The sequence below is a fragment of the Bos indicus x Bos taurus genome, chromosome 26 (genome assembly GCF_003369695.1).
Source record: "Bos indicus x Bos taurus breed Angus x Brahman F1 hybrid chromosome 26, Bos_hybrid_MaternalHap_v2.0, whole genome shotgun sequence".
In the NCBI taxonomy this organism is placed as follows: domain Eukaryota; kingdom Metazoa; phylum Chordata; class Mammalia; order Artiodactyla; family Bovidae; genus Bos; species Bos indicus x Bos taurus.
The window spans coordinates 41,973,964-41,993,168 of NC_040101.1; the positions used below are offsets into that span (position 1 = coordinate 41,973,964).

General features: G+C 42.1%; 1 protein-coding gene across 4 annotated transcripts in view; it reads right to left on the minus strand.

The window, feature by feature from the left end:
• PAPSS2 (3'-phosphoadenosine 5'-phosphosulfate synthase 2) overlaps positions 1-19,205 on the minus strand; it is a 114,409-nt gene that overhangs the window by 23,134 nt on the left and 72,070 nt on the right. For 2 of the 4 annotated variants that reach the window (XM_027529134.1, XM_027529133.1), the window contains exons 3-9: positions 16,336-16,571; positions 13,218-13,356; positions 12,572-12,690; positions 12,332-12,445; positions 10,311-10,422; positions 7,129-7,143; positions 3,098-3,303 (exon numbers count right to left, since the gene is read on the minus strand). In XM_027529134.1, the coding sequence (XP_027384935.1) occupies positions 3,098-3,303; positions 7,129-7,143; positions 10,311-10,422; positions 12,332-12,445; positions 12,572-12,690; positions 13,218-13,356; positions 16,336-16,571 (941 nt within the window). The remainder of the gene's footprint in view (positions 1-3,097; positions 3,304-7,128; positions 7,144-10,310; positions 10,423-12,331; positions 12,446-12,571; positions 12,691-13,217; positions 13,357-16,335; positions 16,572-19,205) is intronic. The other 2 variants (XM_027529136.1, XM_027529135.1) reach the window with 1 other exon arrangement.

The window sequence follows — 19,205 nt, forward strand, 5'->3', positions numbered from 1 at the left end:
AACTAACATAATATTGTAAATCAACTATACTTCAACTTAAATAAAAATAATACTTTGAAAATAACACAGAAAATTAGGAATATATTTTTTCAGAATGCCAGAAGATGTACATTAAAAACAGAAAATTCATTATGGAAAACAAATGTTGTTGATTTTATTTCTGAAAAAATAAAATAAAAAAAAAGAATGATATCCAGGATTTGGACATGGACCATGCTTTGGATGGTGGACCTTGGGGGACACAGGCGGGGGACCATGCTGGGGTGAAGTTGCCCATGTTGAGTTGAGGTGCTTGCAGGATATACCCTGATGGAGCCCCATGAGAAACAGCTCCGGATGATTATCTAATGCCATGGTTCTCAACCTTCATAGTACATTAGAGTCACAAAGAGCTTCAAAACCCAGGACAGGCAGAACTGAGCCCAGGCCAATGAAATCAAAGTGTGAAGGAGGGCTCTGGTCATGGGTAATTTTTAAACAGGCAATGCTGCTGGGCGAACTGACCATAATGGTCTTCACTGCAGGGCTAAAGGATATAAAAATCTTCCCTCCTATTCTTCACTCTTGGTTTCTACATCATAAAAGAGGAATAATGATTCTTAGGTGCTTCACAGGAGCGTTGTGAGAAACAATTACCATTTGGAAAAGCTTTGAGAGCCACGGATAAAAGACAACAGGATTCCTTTAAGCATTACTTTTACAAGTTTCACCTGCTTTTCCTCATGATCTCATCTGTGGTTCCGTATTAGTGAGAGGGAGGGTTGGGAGGATTGGGATGGAAGGTCAGGGCAAACTGCAGTGAGGGGTTGTGTAACAGGGGCAGACCGTTTCCTTGGTGACTGACCACTTTCCATGCAAATATAACTCCCAGGGCCACATGGAAATACAAGAAGGCCTATGAATACTTTTGGAAGGAATTACTGTTGGAAAAATTTGGGGTTCTGAAAATTTAAAAAAAAATTTAATTTCTGTGAATTTCAAGGTGCTACAAGATTTGCAGTGGGACTTTCCTCGTGGTCCAGTGGTTGAGAATCCACTTGCCAATGCAGGGGACACGGGTTCAATCCCCAGTCTGGGAAGATCCCACATGCTGCGGAGAAACTAAGCCCATGCAGTACAACTACTGAGCCCATGCACCTATAGCCCGGGGTCCGCAACAAGAGAAGCCATCACAATGAGAAGCCGGTGCACCGCAGCTAGAGAGTAGCCCTCGCCCCCGCATCCTCCCCCACTCCCCGCCCCCCGCCCCGCCCCCCCCCCCCCCCACCCCGCTGCCCCCGGCCCCGTTCGCCGCAAATAGAGAAAGCTTGCGAGCTGAAGACCCAGTGCAGACAAAAATAAAGATGAATAAAAAATTTAAAAAAGAACTTTAAAGGAAAAAAATAAAAATGTGCATTAAGGAGAGTTCCTTTCCCATAAACACACCTTCAGCACTCAAAGTGTAGCTTATACAGGGTGAGTGGTTCTCTCTCTCTGGTTATCCACGGCCCATTTCTCACCATGAGCTCACTGGGAATGTTGACAGAGTCCCTCTAATGATCTAATGGTACTGAGTCACTGACTATATTGTCAAGGCCATGAATCACACCACCATTCTCCCCACCATCTAAGAAATTCTGACCTCCAACTGCCAACACCGGATGCAAGACAAGATAAAAAGAAGTAACTGCTTAAGAAATTCTTTGGATTTTTTTTTTTTCTTTTTAGTGCTAACGGTGTGTATGTGAATGTTAGGGCCCCAAAGTGAAAGTATCTGAACTGGCATGAAGCAGGATCACTGCTCTTTAGGTCACTGAGTGCAGGTCAGATCCTAAACCTATAGGATTATGATCAGAGAAGGAATGAAATAAAGGCATAATTAAGGCTTGGAACATAATTCCTCAAATAGCTGTTGTCCAATTATTTTAAAGACTGTCTGCCAGCCTCTTGGAGAGAAAATGTTCAGATGGCTCTGAGCCTATCAGCAGGGTGAACAGTTGTGTCCAATAAGTGAAAAGCTGCTTTGCTCACCCACTGACCTCTGTGTTCCACCAGGGGCCTTGAAAAAGCTCTCTCTACCTTGCAACAGTTCACAACCAAAATAAAGAAAAAGTTTGTCTAACAGATTTGGACAGGTTTCTTCACACATCCGTTGTGTGCAGTCACGGGACGGGAAGACATCTCGGAAGACATCTGGTCCGCTCCTTTTACAAATGAAGAAACAGAAGGCCAGAGAGAGGACTGCCTTGTTTAATCACAAGGCTTTCTAGAGTCTCCTGGGTTGCACATGGTTCTTTATTCCTGTGAACTTTCTGAAATCACTAGTATGTGTCTTTTCTTATTTTTGCTCTAATGCTCTAATCTTGGATGAAGGATGGCTTTTGCATTCAATTTCACATATTTTTCATTATGGAAAATGAACCACATCTACATCTAGCAATTCCACTCCTTGCCATCCCACCCTATCACTGCCAACATTTAGAAGCTGTAAAGGAATCTGAAAACTTTTAGTCTGTTTTGCCTTTAGGCAGATTGACTCCAAAACAATCCTAATCAGATGAACACATTTTTCAATCTTAAAAATATCCACTAATGAAAGTGTGGCATTTTCCTTCGGGAAACTGCTGCTATTTGTGCTTTTGTCTACTGAAGAATGTCACTGACCACCACCCTCCTCCCCCACAATGGCCACAGAGCATGAACTCCAAGTCTCTTTCCAGAGATCAGTTGGATCCAGTCTGTATGAAGAAATTGACTTCCCTTGTGAATTTCAAGATAAACAGGGCTGCAAGCTCTGACTGGTTTTTTTGCATAGCACAGCTATGATTTTAGTCCTCTCCTCAGGATGCTAGACAAAATTCTCTCTCCGGTCCATTTGTTACCCATTTAGCTGAGGGGACTGGCCATCACAAGAGACCATTCAGACCAACCCTCAAACAGAAAGTCATTTCTTTTCCCTAATGAAAAGGATCTCCCCAGGCAAAGCTTGCAATACCTCCCTTAGAAACACATTCTTCCATCTCACCACAGTTTTTCTAAGTCCTTCGTGAAGGAATTGAAAAGATTTTTTTTTTTACCCCAAGCTGAAAGAAAGCCTTCTGAAGGTTTTGCCACTTACTTTGATATAGGGGTGCTTTGCGCACGTTGTGCCCCACACATGGGAACAACGCTCCTCTTTTCTATGTTCATAGAATTCAGGATCTTCTAAGATAGCCACCCTCCGTCCTCCGTGTGTCAAGACAAACTTACTGCAGCCTTCCAGCCGTGTCTTATCATCCGCAGAGATGGGGAGTACTATAGGGATGCTCATGTTGATCACTCCATCTGTGGAAAGAGCCATGTGGTGTGTGAACGTGGGGTACAAGGCATGTGCTCCTTTAAAGGGGACTCCCATGTGTGCCATTTCCTGCAAAAGGCATCAAGACCTTCCTCTAACATAGCTGTGCTGCTGCACTAGTTTTTCTAGAATCTGTGATCAATCCTTTAAGAAGAGGCTTCTCAAAGCAAGAGATGGAGCGTTTGTGAAAAGTGGGGTGTTTCAAATTGTGGAGATGGCTTCAGTAAGTGACTGGGAGGCCCAGGAGGGATTGTCTCCCTTCTGAGTTCCCTTTGGAAAATTCCGTCCTGACTTCCACACACTAGGGAGCTTAGTCTTTAAAAATCCAATTAGACCAAATAAAGGCACTGCCTGGCATCTCTGCAAATCCTGCACCTGCATATTAAATCACCTTGCAGATAGCAAGCCTCATACAGGATCCACCTTTGGTTGAATCGTTAATGAGGAATCCACAGATACAGAGGCTGGACCATGGGGCTGGAGCATGCACAAAGTTTGCTATATGCACTGGCTCCTGGAACCAACCCCCTGAAGATGGGAAGGGAGGTCTGTGATTCCTTAATGAAGCCAGAGAACATAAGAGATTACACAGCTGTTTCCCCGCTTTTGTAATGGTGCCCCAACACTCCAGCAAGTATGTCAGACTTTCTGTTGTACTTACAGTTAGAAAATGGGGGCACAGAATTAAGGGTGTAACACTAAAGAATATTTGGGCAATTTGGGGGGTGTTGCCAAGTTCAAGACTCAGAAGGGAATGAAAGAAAGGTGAATAAAGAAAACATTCAACTTGTTACCAGTTTAAGCTTGACTGCTCACTGCTCCTCAGATCAGTCTATGAGAAATGAGTTGTTGGGCAAGGAATAGCAACTGTATTTGGGAAGTCAGCAGACCAGGAAGTTGGTAGACTCCATCTGAGAGAACCATCTTTCCTGAATCCAGGCTTTTTTTATACCCAAAGGGGAGGGGATAAAGTCAAACATTTCCTAATTGCAGTCAGACTCCCGAGGGGGATGTGTTAATATCTTCCTTACTGCAGCTATTCTCAGGTTGGGCCTGGTCAGGAGGTTTCCTGTGAGCTAAACAAAGGTATTTTAGCTTAAAGGTATTTTAGCTAAACAAAGGTATTTCATGAAAGCCAGGGTTCCTAGAGATGGGGCATTATGTATAATGTAAGCTTATGGGCAACATCCCCTTATTGATTAACTTGTAAAAAAAGCAATAGATATATATATGGAATTTAGAAAGATGGTAACAATAACCGTATATGTGAGACAGAAAAAAGAGACACAGATGTATAGAACAGTCTTTTGGACTCTGTGGGAGAAGGCGAGGGTGGGATGATCTGAGAGAATAGCATTGAAACATGTATATTATCATATGTGAAACAGATCGCCAATCCAGGTTCGATGTATGAGACAGGGTGCTCAGGGCTGGTGCACTAGGATGACCCAGAGGGATGGGATGGGGAGGGAAGTGGGAGGGGAGTTCAGGATGGGGAACACATGTACACCCATGGCTGATTCATGTTAGTATATGGCAAAAACCACTACGATATTGTAAAGTAATTAACCTCCAACTAAAATAAATAAATTTTAAAACAATAGAATACAAAAGTTAAAGAAACAGATCAAATATGGAGATATGGAGTCAGATGTGTTCTTCCCCATTACAAACTCAGGAATTCAAAACAGGAAGCAAATACTGTTACTTATGCATTGGAGGCAATGTACCATAGATTAATGAAGTCTTGTAAATCTACCTGTCAAAATCCAACTTTAGACCATCTCTGATAAAGGTCTGAGGTCTGAGTTCTATCCCCTTGGGGCATAATACTCTCCTGCTAGCTATGAAACAAAAGTTTGCAGGCATATCACTTTGCACATTTAAAATACTCTCTAAAAGTTACTAGGACATAAATCATGCCACCAGATATAGATGGTAACTTCCGGCAATAAAGAAATTATGTCCATCATAAAATCCTGCAATCTGCTCCAGGAGCCTTCTAAACAAGGAAGATAACTGTGCACAGAAAGTAATGATTTTTGTCGCTCAAACAACTCCTCTGTTTCAAAGTTCAGAGACAATAAAAGTAGTCCAAGCAAGCCCTCTACAGAGAGCACTAAACTCAAAGCCAAGTAATCTCCTATTTACTACCTGTGTCAGTCACCTCTGTGCTCAGTTTCTCCACTTGGAAAACAGTATCATAAATAACATGTACATCCCTGGGTTACTGGGAAGAGCCATACTGTAAAGCACTCTATTAGTTTATGATGAAAGATCATTAAGCCCACTGCATGGTATAGTTGATAAAAAGAGGAGGCCTGCAAAGAAACACTCCTCTGAGGATGCTGATGATCTCATTAGAAATCATGCTTTCTGTGGATTGTGGATTACTGACCACACTGCTTATGAAGAGTAGCTTGACTAAAGTCAAGTAAGACAAGATGCAGAGCAAAAGGTTGGTGGTATGCTGGAGGAAACCCAGCTTTGCCTGCAATGCACCTGCAGTGCTGCCTTCCATCAATGATTCTGGGTTGAATTCCAAAGAACGCTCCAGTCTTCTGTTGCCATTGGCTCTTCTGGTCTACTAGATTCCAGCCCAGAGTAGCCTCTGATCCACCTTCATCTTGGCCTTGATTGAAAAATCCCGACTAAGGACACAGCACTCCCTGATAGGTTGTCAAGACAGCTAATCTGTGGGATGTTGTGGAAGGGAGTTCTACCAAGGAGAAATGCCAACTGATCTCATACACCTGTAGCTACAACTCCACACAGGTAAAAAATTTACTGTCTTTCCCCTATCTTAATCAACTTTTCCATTGATAATACATAAAATTATCCTACTATTTAACTCTGTGCTGAAATATCCTCCTTAGCTTTAGACATTGACTCGGGCTTTCAGCCCTTTTCCATTATGTACTTCAACTCTGGTGGGAACCACCCTGATTATTTCACTGTGGTGTAAATCACTGTGAAAAAGAATATCGTGGTTTTTTAGCTATAGTTAGTCCAGCACTGACTTCATGTTTAATTGAATAATTTTGCTTTTGCTTTAAATAATTGTCAAGCTTCTTGTTTTAACCTTGCAGATATGTTTATCATTTGTTTGGGACTGTTTGTAGGCAAAAACTAAAATACTTTTTATTGACTAATCTTTTTTCAAGGAAAAATAACAATGATGAAAATAATACTCAAGATAAATGATATCTTTAGAATTTTACCTTTTTCTTCTGGTACAGCACAGACATTTACAATCACAGTGGGCATGTATTTATTCCCAGTTTTATAACTATCAATCATCATAGCTTGAAATTAAATTCATGCATAATCACTTATCACAAACAAATGAAGTACAATCATCCACAATCCAACCAGGTGCATCCACTTTAAATTGCATCTAAAATTGACTTATCTTTCATCAATTAAAAATGTTTTATAAATGCAATGGGAAAAAAATTCCAGATTTGTGAAACTAAATGAGGACAAACACTCAGTAGAAGTAATTAGCATAAAGGATAATAAGTTTTTAAAATCTCAAGAACAAATATGCAATAAAAATTTAGAAACAACTTTACTTTTGTCAGCTGAATACATTATAAACAACAGCTGCATCTGATCCAGAAATTTCCTGTTACTTGGACTCCTATCAACAGAAGGCAGTATTATTCTCTTAAAACTGGTTGGATCATAAACTGTTAGCAATTCCAACTGTTTCATTTAGATTTTTTTTTAAGTCATGTTCTTACCATTTCTAGTTAATATAACACATTTAATTATAATAATTTAACTACTTGGGAAGTTAAAGTACATACCAGGAAGGAACATGCCTAGAGAAATACAAACACAGTTAAGAAAAATATTGTTTTCAACTTTCCATCAAAATAATAGTAAAGCAACAATGTCAAAGAACAAATTCCTATTATGAAATTTTATACATACAACAGACAAATTACTGAGATTTTTGCTACAGCCATTTCTAAAAGTAGAGAATATAAGACAGCAAAAAGCTGGAGAAAACAGAATTTGTATTGAATACTGTCCAATAAAATCCAAAAGTATTGTTTAAATGATTATGTTTTTAAATAATTATAACATATGTCAAAAGCCCCTCCAACTTCAGCAAGAAGTTGCCTCTTATAAATAAGCGATGCAATAACTACCGTTGCCCTTTGGGAGGTGTGGAGGCAAGCTGCTCTAGAATATCCTAGAATTCCAGATGTTTGGAGGACACGAAAGTGTGCCCAGTAGAAAAAATGCAGATTTAGAACCAGGATAACTTGGAGTTGAATCCAGACTTCAGGTGAGTTATTTAACCTTCCCAATACTATTCCCTCATATGGACAAAACACCTTTACAGTGGCGTTAATCCAGATTAAATGTGATGTCCAATGTCAAGCACCGGGGTCAGAACATCTTATGTGCTGAATAAATGCTGGCAATATGTAGGAAAGCTCTCAAGCCCTGCCTTAGAAAGTCAAAGCCACGGAAGACTTGCCATTAAATGATCAGGTCACACAAGGCTGCCATGTCTTAACCCTACTTGGATGCCACCAGTCAAGAATACAAGCTTAAGGTTCCATTTGTAAATTTAGATGTGACATTTATCACTGGAGAATCTGTGACAACCTCGAAACTATATATCCAGTGAGAAATAAAGTGATAATACACTGACATGAAAACAGATCCTTGAGTAATATAAGGAGTAACTCATATAATCATCAAAAACACTAAAAAGTGAGTTTTTATTTTGATTTTGGACTGAGTACATGAACTAATTTTTTTTTTTATAACAAACTAGTTTGTTTTAACTATGGGGTAAATTGTGACCATTTGAGAAAATTAAAACCAAAAAATCGTTTTGGGAGACAGAGTCAGAATAGAAACCTTACTGGCAGACTGTTAGGTGATCAAGATGTACAATTGTTTAATGGTGGATGAAAATGGCCACATCTGTGACTACCAAAGTTATTTCAAATTTTCAATGGTGGTGACTCAAACTTTCATAAACTGGTTAAAATGAAATGATATCTGTATAATAATATCTTGCTCAACCTTCTGATGTAGAAATACGTCATTTTTGAAATGTAACCCTGTCTACTCAGTCCAATGGCTTCCTTGGTGGTTCAGATGGTAAAGTCTCTGCCTGCAATGTGGGACACCCGGGTTTGATCCCTGGGTTGAGAAGATCCCCTGGAGAAGGAAGGAGCCTGGTAGGCTACAGTCCATGGGGTGGCAAAGAGTTGGACACAACTGAGTGACTTCACTTTTCACTCAGTTCAAAATCCACCGAGCCAAGCTCTTGCATGAGACTAACATGGTATGGTAGAGGACAGAGTGTTTCAACTGCCTTGCAATTAGTAAATGCCCCCAGGGCTGCAGATGGGTAGGAGAAAGGCCGAGCCCACCCCTTCTACAGGAGCAGTTCCATTTTCATCTGTTCTATACGTGGCCTCAGATTTCACTGAAACAGCAATAACTTAAAAAAAAAACAAAAAAGCTTGACAACCACGAATGTGGTTGGAAAACCCCTCCATAGAGTTCAGATGAACTGCACTGCCTGTCCCAGCAAGCTCATATCTGTCTTCCTTATCTATCTCCGGCAGCTAGAACAAAACCTGACATCCAAGGACACTCAATGAATATTTGTTGGCTAGCTGATGAACATCTTATCTGTGCTACTTCCAAATGGATGTTACTAGAGATAAGCCTCTTAGTCTGTTCAAGACCTTCATGGCCTTTTAATTGTACATGGGGGTTGCGGGGAGGTGTTAATATATGGAATATATTTTATGGAATATAATATATGGAATGTATTGGACAAGGTATCCTTTTAAATGCTCAGCATCCCAATGAGAAGGTTAAGTCTTTTAAGTCCCAATGAGGTAGGTACTGTTATTAACATCCCCATTTTACAGATGAGAAAACTGAGGCCCAGAGTGTTTAAGTAATGTGTTCCAACTTCATAGCTAATCACTGGTAAATGAACCCAGAGTCGGGCTCCATGGCTCACTCTTATCCACTATGATATCCTGCCTCTGCTTAGGCAGAGGTGGGCTACCTATTATATCCTTGGTAACTATTTTTATTAATTATGTAGGAATTAAGGAGACTTTTGGAGAGTATGGGGAGGTTTGAAGCCTAACTACAGCTGGGGTTGCTTTATGTCCCATTCCCTGGACACAAGCCTAGAACACAAACATCTTTCTCAAGAAAGAACACCTGATTTTTCTTCCTAAAAGGTTTGAAGCCCTGCTTAGTATTATACATTCAGTGTGCATCTATCACCATCCCTTCCCCACGTATCAATAATACCCCAAGATCTTGAAATAGATAAATGCTAATTGATAAGGTTAAGACAGTTCTAGGAAGGAAATGATCATAGAAGGATCCGGAAGTGTTCTAAATAACACATCCTTCCGACCTTGACAAGAGCAGTTCTCTAAAAGCCATTCAGCTTCTGCCCAGAAAGCTGCCTTAAAATCCCCTAGTAGAATTCAGTGGATGAAGTCATCCTAATATATTTCATGTATGGACATGAATAGCCACACTTTATGCACCAAAGAAGGCAGCTGCTGCAGTAATGTTTGCTGGAGGATGGGAGGCATCCCACAAGTCAGCAGTGATACGGAGTTCACCCTGGCTCCCCAAGGATGGTCCAGGCAGCTGGCAATGGTGCTTCTCACTGTCCACTGCCTTCTGATATCAGGGCCAGCAAAGGACAAGTGGAGGTGAAACAGACTTAACCTTCTCTTGACTGTGTGGAAGTTAAACCTTCATTTTTTGGTTTCTTCGCTTTTGGTAATCAATAATCCTTTGAGGATAACAACAACAAAAAATCCTAAAAATGGAAGCTTATACATAATTGGACATATCATAAATACATATTTTCACAGTATGTTTTACAAAGCAACGATTAGCTTTTCTTGTTCCTGTGAAGACTTATGAGAAATATTTTTCTAATGATAAAGAGTAAGAAACAAACAAAAACCCATACCATCTATCAGGGTGCCAAAGTGTACAACCTGTAAGTACTCCTTTTCTCTCATAAAACCTTTGAGGGGAGTAGCCCAGCCTTCACTCAAAACTTGGACCCACTGAAGATCCAGCTGCAAAACACAAAAAAAGCAGGTGAACATTTCCATGAGCTCTGTGTCCCAGCCGTCCGGTCCCAGGGCAGTCCGTTCTCACTCAGTTGAGAAGAGAATGAAGGCAGAACACTTTATGTTTTAAGCGTTCCCAGATGTAATGCTGGCCCATGATCTAGGACCTGGAGAAGTGTAAGTCTAGAACCTTCTACTGGGAGGGTGGCAAAAGGATTCCAAATGGGGATGATTTCTTTGAGCACTTTGGGCTGTGTCTATTCTTACAATTTGCGACTATGTTGAAGATTCACTGTACATTCTTTATTCCATAATAATTATGGTTTGGCTACACTGTTTTCACCAATATGCTAGCTATTTGATTGAACTGGGCAAACCATTGACTCTAAGATAAATGTCCAAACTTCTTAGCATGATATTAGCTCTGGCCCGAGGGGCTCCTGTAGGAATGTTCACCTGCCACGACTCCCCACCCAGGAGCCTAGTCAACAACGGTGCCAGCCCATGCATAGTCTGAACACACACATGGTTTCAAGCCCATCCCCTGCTTTACCTGAAAACCCTATTCATCATTGAAAATCCATCTCAAAAATTAAAAAAAATAAAACCCAGCTTGTGGACCATTGCTTTGAAATCTTCCCTGTCATCCCTAGGATCAAAAAAATTGATCATTAGATTCTCTGAAGTTCCTCTGTACCTTGCAGACCATTCTGTTATTGGAACTCAAATTCCACAATTATGATTATGTGTTTCTCATCTGCCTGAAGCATTGGAGAACTCAGAATTTATTGTGTAGAGTCAGGGAGCTCTGTTTATAAATTTGTCATGACTTACTACAGCCTGGGGTGTTCATGAGCTGAAGCACATTCCCAATGTACTCTGCCTCATAAAAATATCCAGGGTTTTAATGGATACCAAGAGGTTACCAATGAAAACCTGATCACCTTATATGAACCAACTAACCCTAATCTACAAAGCATGCGTGCTAAGTTGCTTCAGTCATATCCAACTCTTTGCAACCCTATGGACTGTAGCCCATCAGGCTCCTCTGTCCATGGGATTCTCCAGGCAAGAATACTGAGGTGGGTTGCCATTTCCTCTTCCAGGGCATCTTCCCAACCCAAGGATCAAACCCACATCCCTTCTGTCTCCTGCACTGGCAGGCAGGTGGTATCATCCAGGTGGTAAATCCATGTAACTAAAACTCCCTCTACTTATACTGGACTCTCCCTGATAAAGGAAAAGTGGGATGTGCAGTGTAGAAAAAAATCAAGGCATTCATATCACTTTAGATTAGGGTTGCTTTTTGTTTTAGTAAAACTTTTCAGTGGTCTAAGAAACACTTATATTCTGGACAAACTATTTTCTTGGCAACTGTCAACAAATAATTACTGCCCAGTGCTTACCATGTGATGCTAGTGGTAAAGAACTCACCTGCTAATTCGGGAGACACAAGAGACACTGGTTCAATCCCTGGGTCAGAAAGATCCCCGGGAGTAAAAAATGGCAACCCACGCATATTCTTGCCTGGACAATCCCATGGACAGAGGAGCCTGGCAGGCTGCAGTCCCGAGGGTCACAAAGAGTTGGACACAAGCAACTTAGCACACAATGCTTGTATGTTGGCATAACTGAAAGTATAACAACAACTATATATAACTGTCCTCTGCAAGTACAGAAGTTAACTTCCTGAACATAAAATTGATCAGCTGCTCTGTAGCAACTCTTGGTGAGAGATATTCTTGGAAAAGCAGTAAAAAAAAAAAAAAAAAATGTTGGTGAAAGCAAATGTTTTTCTTTATAGGAATTGAATTTTCCTTATGCGTACCTACCTTATTGTTGAGAGTAACTGTAAATGGATTATAATAACTGATATTTAGCCAAATTTTCCGTCAGCCAGTTTGCATCCTCTTACCTTGGTAATTGATAATGAAGGGAGTGCTTCGGCCTCAGCTCGGACTTGGTCGAGTTTGTTTTCTGGCACAAAGAGTTCATGGATGCCTTTGATTACAGTGTGGGGTACAATGTTCTGAAAGGAAGCAGACTTGGTAACCATTTGGAATGAAAACTATATAAAGGACACTTCAGTAAATAGATGATCTCTCATGACTTTGTAAAATTATTATTATTATTTTTTAAAGTTCAGTCCACCCACCTGCTCCTGTAGAAGCTCTACCACCTGCTGCATACAGTCACTCACAGAGGACAAATTGGTTTTAAGCACGAGCTCAGGAGATTCAGGTTTTTCATAATCAGAATCAATACCCGTAAACCCTGCAAAGCAGAAGGCTGAAAGGAACGTCTGCACCAACAGAACAATGTTTTGACTCAATAAGACACAGCACATGTTGGAATAAATGTTTTCAACCATTGTACTCAGACTAAAACAGAAAAGGTCAAACAGCCTTCCTTGACCTCCAGCCATAGGTAAGAACACTTACACCTGTGTTTTCATAAACCCTGAGTCCAAGCCCTCTGCAGTGAATTAGAATGGAAAAGGAGGACCAGAGGGAGGAAAACTCTGAAAGATTCCTCCTACGCACACAGTCACATACATATATTTGTTTTAGTTCTCCGAACTTGATTGCTTATGGCTGGGGTGACAGTTCTTCAGAGATACAAGCCCACATTTTCATAAGCCCATGGAGACACTGAAGATATTACGGTTTGATAAACAGTTGTGTGTGCTATATGTAGTTTTGAAAAACAGTCTTTGAAACTTCAGACAGATTTCTGGGGACAGACATATGAATTGGTGGCATAAGTAAGTGGCAAAGGGGCTACTGAGCTGGCCGTCTTACCTTTGATCTCCCCAGCTCGGGCCCGTTTGTAGAGGCCTTTTACATCTCTCCTTTCACAAATGTTTAGAGGAGCATCTACAAATATCTCAAAGAAGGGCAGTCCTGAGGATTCATGGATTTTGCGGGCGTTCTCACGATCCTGGGAAAAAAATTACATGTAAGAATGTGAGAAAAGGGACTTCCCTGGTGTTCCAAAGGCTAAGAATTTGCATTCCGATGCAGGGGACACAGGTTGACCCCTGGCTGGGGAACTAAGATCCCATATGCCGCAACTACTAAGCACCACAACTAGAGAGCCCACACACCACAACTAGAGAGCCCACACACCACACCTAGAGAGCCCACACACCACAACTAGAGAAGTCCACACACCACAACTAGAGAAGTCCACACACCACAACTAGAGAGTCCACACACCACAACTAGAGAAGTCCACACACCACAACCAGAGAGCCCACACACCACACCTAGAGAGTCCACACACCACAACTAGAGAGCCCACACACCACAACTAGAGAAGTCCACACACCACAACTAGAGAAGTCCACACACCACAACTAGAGAAGTCCACACACCACAACTAGAGAGTCCACACACCACAACTAGAGAGCCCACACACCACAACTAGAGAGCCCACACACCACAACTAGAGAGCCCACACACCACAACTAGAGAAGTCCACACACCACAACTAGAGAGCCCACACACCACAACTAGAGAGCCCACACACCACAACTAGAGAGTCCACACACCACAACTAGAGAGCCCACACACCACAACTAGAGAAGTCCACACACCACAACTAGAGAAGTCCACACACCACACCTAGAGAGCCCACACATCACAACTAGGGAAGTCCACTCACCACAACTAGAGAAGTCCACACACCACAACTAGAGAAGTCCACACACCACACCTAGAGAGCCCACACATCACAACTAGGGAAGTCCACTCACCACAACTAGAGAAGTCCACACACCACAACTAGCGAAGTCCACACACCACAACTAGAGAAGTCCACACACCTCAACTAGAGAAGTCCACACACCACACCTAGAGAGCCCACACATCACAACTAGAGAGCCCACACATCACAACTAGAGAAGTCCACTCACCACAACTAGAAAAGTCCACACACCACAACTAGAGAGCCCACACACCACAACTAGAGAGTCCACACACCACAAGTAGAGAGTCCACACACCACAACTAGAGAGTCCACACACCACAAGTAGAGAGTCCACACACCACAACTAGAGAGCCCACACACCACAATTAGAGAGTCCACACACCACAACTAGAGAAGTCCACACACCACAACTAGAGAGCCCACACACCACAACTAGAGAAGTCCACACACCACAACTAGAGAGCCCACACACCACAATTAGAGAGTCCACACACCACAACTAGAGAAGTCCACACACCACAACTAGAGAGCCCACACACCACAACTAGAGAAGTCCACACACCACAACTAGAGAGCCCACACACCACAATTAGAGAGTCCACACACCACAACTAGAGAAGTCCACACACCACAACTAGAGAAGTCCACACATCCCAACTAGAGAGCCCACACACCACAACTAGAGAGCCCACACACCACAACTAGAGAAGTCCACACACCACAACTAGAGAGCCCACACACCACAACTAGAGAAGTCCACACACCACAACTAGAGAGTCCACACACCACAACTAGAGAGCCCACACACCACAACTAGAGAAGCCCACACACCACAACTAGAGAGTCCACACACCACAACTAGAGAGCCCACACACCACAACTAGAGAAGCCCACACATCACAACTAGAGAGCCCACACACCACAACTAGAGAGCCCACACACCACAACTAGAGAGCCCACACACCACAACTAGAGAAGCCCACACACCACAACTAGAGAAGTCCACACACCACAACTAGAGAAGCCCACACACCACAACTAGAGAGCCCACACACCACAACTAGAGAAGCCCACACATCACAACTAGAGAGCCCACACACCACAACTAGAGAAGCCCACACACCACAACTAGAGAGCCCACACACCACAACTAGAGAGCCCACACACCACAACTAGAGAGCCCACACACCACAACTAGAGAGCCCACACACCACAACTAGAGAAGCCCACACACCACAACTAGAGAAGTCCACACACCACAACTAGAGAGCCCACACATCACAACTAGAGAGCCCACACATCACAACTAGAGAAGCCCACACACCACAACTAGAGAAGCCCACACACCACAACTAGAGAAGCCCACACATCACAACTAGAGAAGCCCACACAGCACAACTAGAGAGCCCACATGCTACAACAAAGATACCGTGTAGGATGACTAAGACCTGACGTAGCCAAATAAATGAATATTGAAAAAATTAAGTAAGAAGGGGTTTCACAATGAAATTCATCACAAACAGTGTACTTTGGTCTTCCATGGCCTTAAGATAACACTAGGGTTTGAGCTCTGCATAGGTGGTAGGAAATTAGCCCTTTAGAGAAGTTTCACTCTAGTAAACAACTCTCCCAAGGACTTTAAAAAGAAAAAAGAAAAAAAAAACACGGAAAAGAATCCCAACTAAAAGACAGGGCTGGCATAATGACGGTATTTCATTCGAAGGATATGTTGAAAGTCATTGTGTCTTATTTGTCGCTCACAGCAATCCTGTGCTTTAAAACAAGAGAAGTGATACTCCACCTTGTTGATTTCAACATTAAACACAGAAAACCTGATGCCTTGTCAATGATCTGCTGTTTTCTGTAGTCAGGCAAACCCTCTGACTTTTTGGAGAAATAAAAATTACTGAGCTTTAGGAGTTTTCTTGTTTAACTTTTTCTTCCTTTCAACTCTGGCCAAGTGTACTTACCATTGTGAAAGTGGAAGGGTTTATGTCAACTGGTGCCCTGGCATCTGGAAATGAAGGGACTCTCTTTATATAACCAATATTAAAGAGAGGAAATGAGGGAGCAAGTGAGCGGTGAGGGAGGGTGGGGGATACAAAGTATGACATTCTCTGTTGTTCCCCTCCGCCAGCTCCTCATCCTGGCAGTTGGAGAGCTCTGGTGCTGTGTGTGGGAATCTTGCATGTTGCCAAGTCATTTTACCTTTGCAAAAGGAGAAATGAAGCTGGTAATGCAGACCAGACCAGCGTCGGCAAACAGCTTGGCCACCTCTGCAATCCGGCGGATATTTTCTTCTCTGTCCCAAGTAGAGAATCCAAGGTTTTTGTTGAGGCCTTGACGGATGTTGTCCCCATCAAGGGAGTAGCAAGGGATGGCGTGGGAGACGAGATACTCTTCCAGAGCAAAACTGATTGTTGTTTTTCCAGCACCAGAGAGACCTGTTGAGAACAGTCAAGACAAGACTGGAGATGTCTCTGTTTAAGGTGATAAATTGGGATTGATTCTCAGTTTTACCTAATTCAAGAGTAATTAAAACCCTCATGACAATCATTTGATTGACCTCAAATCCAAACCGTTCAAATCTAGAAAAAGTGAAACTTACTGAAAGTTAAGTACTAGCATTTCTTTCAAATCTTGAAATAGCTATTTGTCCTTTATTAGGATTATAGCCTTTCAAAGCAGAAGAGGTTTGTCAATAGGGAGACCTTGGCAGGCTCCATACAGTCCCCGGGGATTCTGCTTTTGAGACAGGCTGGGACCTGGGATGCTTTACTAGAGAGCTTGCACCTCAACAAAGGTCTCCTGAAGCAACAGATACAAAGAGATACAAAGAGATACAAACAGATACTAAGGGACTCAAAGTCACTACACCCTGGCATAGTTGGAGCAAATCATAAAGAAAAAGATACAAAACCCCACAAACCAAGGTTCATTTCTGAGGTGCCTGGGAGCAAAAGCAGGGTATTGTGGCATGCTCCCCACACACAGCACTGCTAAGAGGGTCAGCTGATCACCTAAGCCATACCCCCAGCCCGTCCTGCCCCTCCTCTCCCGTCTCCTCCCCTGGAGGAGGATATGGTAACTCACTCCAGATTATCGCCTGGAGAATCCCACGGACAGAGAAACCTGGTGGGCTACCATCCATAGGGTTGCAAAGTGTGCAACACGACTGAAGTGACTGAGCATACAATGTGATAAATTCCTCTTAAAACATGTGCAGTTGTAGGACAGGAGAAATGAGATTCCTGAGTCTCTGGTACATTCTTTTGTATCAGAAAATGAGAGAAATAGTAGAAATTTCCAAATACAGTTAACTGTATTAATATAGATCATTGGAATATTTATTTTAATACATTGAAGTAACACCAGTTATATTTACTGAGAGCTTTACTAGGGACCAGGACCTCTGCTAAGCACATACATGTTTTATTTCATTCTGCTGCTGCTGCTAAGTCGCTTCAGTCATGTCTGACTCTGTGCGACCCCATAGACGGCAGCCCACCAGGCTCCCCCGTCTCTGGGATTCTCCAGGCAAGAACGCTGGAGTGGGTTGCCATTTCCTTCTCCAATGCATGAAAGTGAAAAGTGAAAAGGAAGTCGCTCAGTCATGTCTGACCCTCAGCAACCCCATGGACTGCAGCCCACCAGGCTCCTCCGTCCATGGAATTTTCCAGGCAAGAGTACTGGAGTGGGGTGCCATTATTTCATTCAGTTCTACCTATACCTCTATGAGGAGGTACTATCTTCATTCTCATTTTACAAATAGGAGGCTTAGCAAGCTTGATCCCAAATCACACAACTAATGTAGGTGAAGCTGAGGCCCAACTTCAATTCCCTAGATTTGAAGAATCTGGTTTCTCCTGATTTGCCTGGTCAGCATCCAACATCTGTAATTTGAGAATAAAAAATAAATGAGGACAAGACTTTTTAAAAGTTAAGAAAAGATGGATGAGATTTTGTTTTTCTCTTCCACTAGTTCTTTTTTTTTCTTTTCAAGAGTGTTTCAAATTAGGAAAAATGGACTCTGTGTATATGGTTTTTTAAAAAATATTTATTATTTATTTGGCTGTGCCAGGTCTTAGTTGCGGCACGTGCAATCTTCAATCTTCCTTTAGATGTGGCATGAGAACTCACTTGCGGCATGTGGGATCTAGTTCCCCGACTAGGAGTGGAACCTAGGCCCCTTGCATTGGGAGCACCAAGTCTTAGCCACTGGACCCCCAGGGAAGTCCTTGTATATATTTTGATTCAAAATTTAAATGAACACACGAAGGCAAACACATTGCAAGAGGGAAATGTCTGGAGTGTAGCCATTTTATCCACTGCTGCACAACACGTCTCTTAGAGGGAACCTGGGGAAACATCAGGCATTGAGACCAGTGAACCTGCCTTCTGGAACAAAGCAGGCTCTGCGCCCACTGTGTATCCTCACCCTGGAAAGTGGAAAAGTTGCTGTTCCAGGGATGGACGAAACCAGGAAACCAAGGGCGAGTGCTGCAGGCACTAGGAAATAACTTGAAAAAGAAGAATGAAGCTGCTTTAGACAGAAACAGGAAGACTCAGAAGGGCAAGAAAAGACGCAAGGCAGATCCTTGCTTGCTGTGTTTTTTAGAATTATCTTCAGGTTAGAATAAACCCACATTTGTGAGCAAACAGTAACACATAAGTTGATTTCATAACCTGGACAAAAATATCTTTGCATCTAAGCTAATCTTGATGTGAAATATTATGTCTACAAAATGAACATGGTTTGTTTTTTTTTTGTTTTTTTTTTTCTTTTGAGTACAGCCTATCTCAGACCTGCATTTCCAGGCATCAGCTTCCTCTACCTAAACTCAGAAAATATAGGTAACACCCCGGACTAATTCCAGTTCTGTCACTAACCCTTAGCTTTGACATTCTGGGGTTATAAAAACACAAGTAAAAGAAGATTCATTTGGTTACTTAGGTGGGAATGAGTTATTATTATACAAAAGCGACCATCCTCAGCTACATAGAAAACATAGAGTTTTTCTTCTTGCCTGGATTTTAATATTTTTAATAAGAAAAATATCCCCCTAGAATGTTAAAAC